This window comes from Ipomoea nil, unplaced genomic scaffold (genome assembly GCF_001879475.1).
Source record: "Ipomoea nil cultivar Tokyo-kokei standard unplaced genomic scaffold, Asagao_1.1 scaffold2781, whole genome shotgun sequence".
NCBI classification, from domain to species: domain Eukaryota; kingdom Viridiplantae; phylum Streptophyta; class Magnoliopsida; order Solanales; family Convolvulaceae; genus Ipomoea; species Ipomoea nil.
This window is the reverse complement of record NW_017619209.1, coordinates 391,271-399,662: the sequence shown is the minus strand read 5'-3', so window position 1 is coordinate 399,662 and position 8,392 is coordinate 391,271. Positions and strand designations below refer to the sequence as shown.

The following is an 8,392-nucleotide window of genomic DNA, read 5'->3' as shown; positions in this document are numbered from 1 at the left end:
TTAATTCGGTTAGGTTTCCTTTAATTAATTAATAAGGTCCACCATGAACTGTGGACCCTTGCCTAAATTAGAGTCCTAAGCCTATTAGGAATAAAGAAAGTAAACCCTTTACTATTCAGATTCTAATTAGGAATCCTAGACCTAGTTATCTATTAGGAATAAAGGAAGTAGGCCTTTTACTATTCAGACTACGATTAGGATTCCCTTTAATTAATTAATATGGTCCACTATGGACCATGGACCCTTATCCCTAAAATAAGCCCTTAGTTCTATAAGGAATAGAATTAGTAAACCCATACCATTCAGACCCTAATTAGGAGTCTTAAATATATAAATAGGGATATAGGAGGCACCTAGATCTTTCACCACCATAATCTCTCACCACACAAGAAGTTCCAAGAATTCCCTTAGGAGAAATCAAGAAAGAAGAAGGCTTAAAGAAAGACCCTTCATAGTCAAGGAATTAATTAAGGCTAAGAGGTAACCCATGTCTCAACAAAACCTATTTTCATAGTTATGATTCCCCTCTTAGGATTTCCCCATATTATTGTGTATTGATGATTTGTGATATTATTATTGATGATTGATGGGATGATTTCCATGGGTGATCTTGATGATGAAAGGTTCTGGACAATTATGGTGTTCTTGATGATTATATGACGTCCTTGATAATTATATGGTGTTCTTGATATTCTTAATGATTATATGAGGTTCTTGATCGTTATATGATATTCCTACCGAATCTTGATTTTGGAAGATGAATTGTGTTCTTGTTGATTTAAAAATAATTAGAACCCTAGGTTATATCGTGGAATTCGTATAGTATTATTCTTGGTATATTGGGTGGGACTTCGCATGATTGGGTGTTTATTATGTTTAGAAAAGCATGATAGGTTATGTGCCGTTTGTTTCTTGATTTTGATTCGTTAATTGTCTACGTGTGTTATCAATTGCGTTTGAAAGTGTCTAAGCATGGTTTCGGGTTCCACAAAGGTTCCCGGGTCGTTTTTGATGAAAAAGAGTCAGTGGGGGGTAGGGGACCCGCCACCTACCCGCGGCCAAATCGGGCAACGCCGGCAGCGGGCAGCCGGCGGGCGGGCACCCGTTGCCCGGATTTGTAGAACGCCGGCGGGTGACCCCCACCCACCGGCTACCCGCTAGTTTATACCCCACATCGGGATCCCGGCTTCCCCGTTTGATGTTCCCTCGACCCTCGTGGTGTCCCAACGGACTCCGTCTATCGTGCCTATGTCTAGTTTGATTTTCGGGTACCGTTCGTAGGTCGTATGAGTCTTATATATTGCATGCTAGTTGAATTGGTATCCCGTTGACCTAGGTGAAAGAAGTATGAACCCCTTAGGACTATTCTTAGTATGTGAAGGATCACGCATAGGTTTTGTTATAAGTTTTATCCCCCTTCCCAATGTGTTAATGTGGGTTGCATGTGCTTGCTATATGTTATGTGTGCATGTTACCCCGACTTGGTTGAGATCAATCGGGCTATACGGGCAGTCGGGTGGGCTGAGAACCATACCGGCTGTTAACCAGGCTGGTAGAGACCGGTCAGGTATATAAATATTATATAGGACTAAGATCCACTATACGGGCAGTTGAATGGGTTGAGAACCATCCCAACTGTTAACCAGGCTAGTAGAGACCGGTCAGGTATATAAATATTATATAGGACAAAGGTCCACTATACGAGCAGTTGAATGGGTTGAGAACCATCCCAACTGTTAACCAGGCTGGTAAAGACCGGCCAGGTATATAAATATTATATAGAGCTGCGGCTCATCGGTCGGTTGCGATCGACCCCTCCGTGCTGTGAGACGTGGCAGGGTGCTGCGGGGCCTTGTCAGAGCTATATGCGCTGACCCTCATGTATGGGCATGCGATTGGTCCTGTGGCGCCAACAAAGTGTGCTATGTGATGAAGTATGGATGAGTTGTTGTTATGAGTATCTTGGGGATGAGACTATGGGATTTGTACCGGAGATCGTATATGTTGGGTTATGATTATTAACTGTGCTTATCTTATCTGTCTTGCCTGTTGTAAACTGTATATGCTTGGTATAACTGCTGTCTGTGCTTAGCCCTATCTGTTGAGTCTATCCCTGTTTCAAAAGCTAGAGTTCGTAGGAGATATCTTTATGTTCAAAATGGTTTTCGTATATCTATATATATATATATACATATATATATATATATATATATATATATATATATATATATATGTATATATATATATATATATGTATATATATATATACATGTATATATACATATATATACATATATATATATACATATATATACATATATATATACATATATATATATATATATATGTATATATATATATATATATATATGTATATATATATATATATATACATATATATACATATATATATATATGTATATATATATATATATATATATATATATATATATATATATATATATATATATATATATCTATATGTATTGTATTTCAACGCGTTAGAGTGGGTTACCAAGCATCTCTCGCTGAACAGATATATTTGGCTTTGAGGCACAGAAGAGTAGGTCACTGGAGCGCGCTAGAACTTGGAACGTATAAGTAGATAGCTTCCCTTTCGGCCTGCGTGCCATGTTTATGCGTTACATTATTGAGGATATTAGTTAGTTAGCCTGTGCACCTGAGTTCTCTAGCTCAGGTGTGGCATAGCACCCCGTACTCTTGTATTATGTTTTGGGATTTAATGAGATTTCACCTTTATTTTATAAGTTTTAAATATCTTGAAAATCTGGGGTGTTACAGCTCAGGCTGGTCCTCTGACAAAGGAACCTCCTCTAGCTCTTTAGATGGCTCTGGTTGTTCTTTTCGGTCCTTAACGGCGCGTCCTTGAAGATTGTATTCACCCGGGAAGAACTTGCGTCGCGCCGATTGACCGCTCGAGTATAGCATTTCCTTGCCGACTAAGCATCACCCCGCAGAACTCCAACCCCAGCCGGGGTAGGGAATTTCATACACAAGTGAGGCATAGATATAATTCCCCCGACCTTCATGATGGGCAGGCAGCCTAGGATGACATTGTGGACGCAATGAAGATTCACCACAACAAATTCTATTTGCGTTTTGACAGATTTGGGTGGAGTTCCCAACTCGACCGGGAGGACGATTTTTCCTTCTGGGCGAATGGTATCCCCGGTAAATCCCGACAAGGGTACACCGACCGGAATTAGCTCTTGTCGATCAAGTTTCAATTTCTCGAAAACGTCCAAATAAAGGACATTTGCGCTACTCCCGGTATCCACCATCACCCTCTGTACGTCGACTCCCATGATATCGATCGTAACAACGAGCGCTTCCATCCCGGTATCTCATCTCTCGGGTTGATCTTCAAGGGAAAAGGTGATTGGCTCCATTTTTTTCCTCTTACCGCTCCCCTGGGAGTCGACAATCGCGACCGAGCATGGCTCTCGAGCTTGGGAAGCATCTTCCAAGCCGCCGAAAATAACATGAATAGTCGGTTTCGATGATGGTCGACTGCCAGACGGGGGATCGGGATCTCTCCGGTCCTGATCCGATAGATCAGGGCGATTGGAGCGTCTATGATCTTTCCTCTCAGATGCTCTCTTGTTCTCTTTCCGCTTCCCAACACACTTATCCAATTTTCCTAACTGGAGTAAGTCTTCTAACAATTGTTTCAAATGTGTGACTCTTCCGTGTCATGCCCAGCACATCGATGATAAGCGCAATGTTCCGACTTATCCTTCCCATTCGGTCCAGGATGAGGTAGGCGAATGAGGTTGCAGGACTGGGCATATTGCATGGTTTCCCCGGCTGATCGGTTCAAGGCCGTGAAATCTCCCGGCCGGGCTCTGGGTCGGGGGTGGTCTTCGGCCTATCGGTTATCTGACCGACCGGAGGGCTTCCGGGAAGACCCGACCTATTGGGAACGTTTGACGGCATTTACCTCTCCAGCATTGGCATAATCTGTCACTCTTCGGAGCGCTTCCTCGTAGGTTGCAGGCGGGTGGAGTATAAAATCCTGGTACAAGTAACTGGCTCTGAGGGAAATATGCAACATATGAATGGCTGTCAAGTCGTCCATGGGTTCGACCTCTCCCACCGCCACTTTCCACTTTACTAAGAAATCAGTCAAGCTCTCTCCTTCCAATTGCTTAGCCTTCTCAAGATACATGTAAGGCTTCCAGATGACTTTGGAAGTTACGAACTTCCGAGTGAATTTTGCTGCCAAGCTAGCAAAATCAGAAATGGACCCTGGTTGTAACGTTCTGAACCAGTCGACCGCCGGACCAGAAAGCGTCGAGTAAAATGCCCGGCACATCACAGCGTCAGTTACGCCCATCATCAGCATATTTCCATAATAAGTGTTGATGTGAACCTCCGGGTCTGTACGGCCGTCATATTCTTTGTTTCCAGGGATTCGCAAGTCGAGTGGGTAGGGTTGAGCCATGATCTCCGCCGTGAAGGGTGTCCGCAATAATGAAGCGGTATGATCGGAAGGAGACCTCAAGGCATGCCCGTTCTGCCACCGAGTAAACTCTACACGGAGGTCGTTCAACATTTCTCGGCTCTCGTCTTGCTTGACCGTACGGGCTGGTTCCCGAGCCCGGCGTCATCGATGCGCTTGAGGCCCGCTGTGTCCTGACGACCCTGCCTGACTGGCCGCTCGCATGGGAGAATCAACCAAGCGCCTATCTGGGTCCTGTGGTCCCAATCGTTGCCGCATTGCTGGTCGGAGTCGCTCGAACGCACTCGCTCGATTGGCTTCAAACTCGGCCTCTTCAGCCGCCTGGGCATATGTCTCCTGCCGTGGTTCATCCATGACCTCGGCCCCCTGCGATCCCAACCTCGAGCGAGCCGAGCGCCTAGTCCGGGGACAGGGCTGAAGCTCGGGCTCGGTCGGCATGGTCGGTTGGTTTGGGGGAGCGGAAGCTGGAGCCGTGTACGCAGGCATGTAAGGCGGATAACCGGCCGGTGGATAATACATAGGTGGTACCGGGCCAACAACCATATTGAGGAAGTGGTACTGGATATGGGTAGTTCGTCGGGAATGGATATTGTTGACCGGGCGTTGGATACATCGGTTGAATATAATTGACCGGGTTGGGAGCTTCCGATCGAGGAGGTGAAAGATTCAAATTCAGGTCAATTGTCTGACCCTGATGCTGTGTATAGTTGTAACACCCCGAAATTTCAAAAAACTTTTAAAGACTATGTAACAAAGGTAAATGATCATAGATCCCAAAATGCTTATAAGAATACGGAGTGTTATGCCACACCCGAGCTAGAGAACTCGGGTGCACATGCTAAATTCTAAAACCTCAATCAGTATCAATACAAAATCATGGCACGCAGGCCGAAAGGGAAAACTATCTAGTCTACGCCCCAAGCTTCTAGCGCGCTCCAGTGATCTACTCGTCTGTGCCTGAAAGCCAAATATATCTGTTCAGCGAGAGATGCTGGTAACCCACTCCAACGCGTTGAAATACAATACATATAGATATATACATAGATATACGAAAAACCATATCGAGGCATGAAGATGTATCCTAAGAGACTCTAGCTTTCAAAACAGGGAATAGACTCGACAGATGGGATACGCACAGTCAACAGTGATACCAAGCATATACAGTTTTCCAGCATAGAGAACATGCACTATAGATAGAGACAAGAACATAACCAAGCATATACAGTTGCTAACATAAATCCTATACTCATGTTCTCAACACACACATAACAACACCTTATCCATATCTCATCACATAAGCACACTTTGTTGGCGCCACAGGACCAATCGCATGCCCATACATGAGGGTCAGCGCATATAGCTCTGACACGGCCCCGCAGCACCCTGCCCCGTATCGCAACACGGAGGGGTCGATCGCAACCGACCGATGAACCGCAACTCATCATAGTTTTATCGCAACCAAACAGTGGACCGCAGCCCAAGAGTATGTCATCTGACCGCAGCCAGGAAATATGAACCGCAGCTCATGTAGAAACGTTTGAACGCAACCAAACGGTGGACCGCAGCCTTATATAATATTTATATACCGGACCGATCGCAACCGGCCTGGTTAACAGTCAGTATGGTTCTCAACCCATCCAACTGCCCGTATAACCAATTTGATCGCAACCAAATTGGGGTATCATGCACACATAACACATAGCAAGCACATGCAACCCACATTAACACATTGGGATGGGGGAGAAAACGTATAACAAACCCTATGCGTGATCCTTCAAATACTAAGAATAATCCTAAGGGGTTCATACTTCTTTCACCTAGGTCAACGGGATACCAATTCGACTAGCATGCAATATATAAGACTCATACAACCTACGAACGGTACCCGAAATATCAAACTAGACATAGGCACGATAGACGGAGTCCGTTGGGAGACCACGGGGGTCGGGGGAACATCAAACGGGGAAGCCAAAATCCCAAATTGGGTATTTTTCCAGCGGGTAGCCGGTGAGTGAGGGCTCACCCGCCGGCGACGATGATTCCGGGCAGCGAGTGCCCGGCGGGCAGCTGCCCGCTGCCGGCGACGCCAACAATGGCCGCGGGTAGGTGGCGGGTCCCCTACCCCCACCTACCCCCCACTGACTCTTTTATCACAAAAACGTCCCGGGAACCTTTGTGGAACCCGAAACCATGCTCAGACACTTTTAAACGCAATTGACAACAACACATGGACAATTTACGGATCCAAACGCAAGAAACATACGGCACATAACCTATCATGCTTTTCTAGACATAATCAACACCCAAACATGCGAATTCCCACGCAATATACCAAGAATAATACAATACGAATTCCACGATATAACCTAGGGTTCTAATTATTTTTAAATCAACAAGAACACAATTCATCTTCTAAAATCAAGATTCGGTAGGAATATCATATAAACATCAAGAACATCATATAATCATCAAGAACATCAAGAACACCATATAATCATCAAGAACCTCTTATCATCAAGATCACCCATGGAATCATAACACCAATTATCAAGATTATAACGAACCATCAATACACAAGAATATGGGGGAAATCCTAAGAGGGGAATCATAGCTATGAAAATAGGTTTTGTTGAGACATGGGTTACCTCTTAGACTTAATTAATTCCTTAGCTATGAAGGGTCTTTCTTTAATCTTTCTTCTTTCTTGATTTCTCCTAGGGGAATTCTTGGAATTCTTGGTGTGGTGAGAGATTATTGTGGTGGGGGTTCTAGGTGCCTTCTAAGTTCCCTATTTATATATCTAAGAGTCTTACTTAGGGTCTAATCCTTCTAGGGCTAGGGGTTGGGTTTAGAGATGAGGGCCCATGGACTATGGTGGGTCTTTTCCTAGTTAATTATTGTAATTTAATTCTTTCTTTTGGGCAATTGGTTAAATGATTAATCGGTTTTAGGGGTCGTAACACGGGGTGTTACACTCTCCCCCCCTTACAAGGGGCTTCGTCCCCGAAGCCCGATGTGTTAATCTATTCTTTCACCCCTAGACATCCTGCACCTTGGCCTCCTGGTTAGGAATGTGGCCCCGCGTTTTTTCCTTAGCTGGGGTAGACTGGACTTCTGGTGTGTTGTGGTAGGAAGGTTTTGGGTCTACCTCGGTGTCCTTCTCCTGAGCTGGATGCCCCGCGAGTGCCCAAGGTGGCCTCGATTGCTGCCACCCTCTGATCTAGTGCGATGTGTCGTACGGATTAATGATGAGAACCCTTCCTCCATGATTTGGTTTTGCCGGTTGAGCTGTGCGAGTATGCGTTCATTGATTGAGCCCTCGTTTTGCTCCCTTGGGTTCCCTCCTGATCGTGGGTGCAACGATGGGTTAGGCTCATCATCCTCCTCCTGGTCCTCATTTCCCTCCAGACCCCCACAATCTTGCATTGCTCGTTTGAGCCTTTTGTTGGAGATGTCCAACCGGTCGACCAATTCTCTTCGCTCTTCCTCGGGTTTGAGGCAAATTTCTTCGAGGGTGAGGTAGTGTCCCCCTTCAGTGTCGTAGATATCATTGCGGCGGAGGTTCTGGGCGTTAAAGATCATGCCATTCGAGGTCTTAACCTCGGTGTGGCTTAGGTCCACCCCCTTCTTTTCCATGATCCAACTTAGGATCATCCCGTAGGGTAGGCTAAGTCGGTTGCTTGTTTTGCAAAACTCTATGTGTTTTAGCATGAGGGCCGGTAGGTTGAACTTGATTTTGTGTTTCAAGAGATAGGCAAGGGTGCACTCTAAACTCCCCATGTCTTTGTTTTTATTGTTCATGGGCAAGAGGCTATCGGTTACAATCATAACCAATATCTTTTGTTCCGCCGATAGCCACTTTCTATTCGGTCGTGTGGCCGAGGTGAATCCTTCCTCTTTCCCGAGTAG

The 8,392-nt window shown here is 45.2% G+C and overlaps 1 protein-coding gene across 1 annotated transcript; it reads right to left on the bottom strand.

Moving 5' to 3' along the window:
• Positions 1 to 3,365: 3,365 nt before the first annotated feature.
• LOC109157437 lies at positions 3,366 to 4,576 on the bottom strand. The gene is made up of 2 exons (XM_019305344.1): positions 3,962 to 4,576; positions 3,366 to 3,665 (listed from the first exon to the last, which is right to left on the bottom strand). The coding sequence occupies exons 1-2, from the start codon at positions 4,574 to 4,576 to the stop codon at positions 3,366 to 3,368; spliced, it is 915 nt and encodes a 304-aa protein (XP_019160889.1).
• Positions 4,577 to 8,392: the final 3,816 nt, after the last annotated feature.

Bases quoted from the DNA above. Each gene is read 5' to 3' on its own strand.
- LOC109157437 (XM_019305344.1), bottom strand. From the start codon at position 4,576: ATGTTGAACGACCTCCGTGTAGAGTTTACTCGGTGGCAGAACGGGCAT. The intron at 3,666-3,961 runs GTAAATGCCGTC...GACTTACTCCAG, and splicing joins ATTATGCCAATGCTGGAGAG to TTAGGAAAATTGGATAAGTG.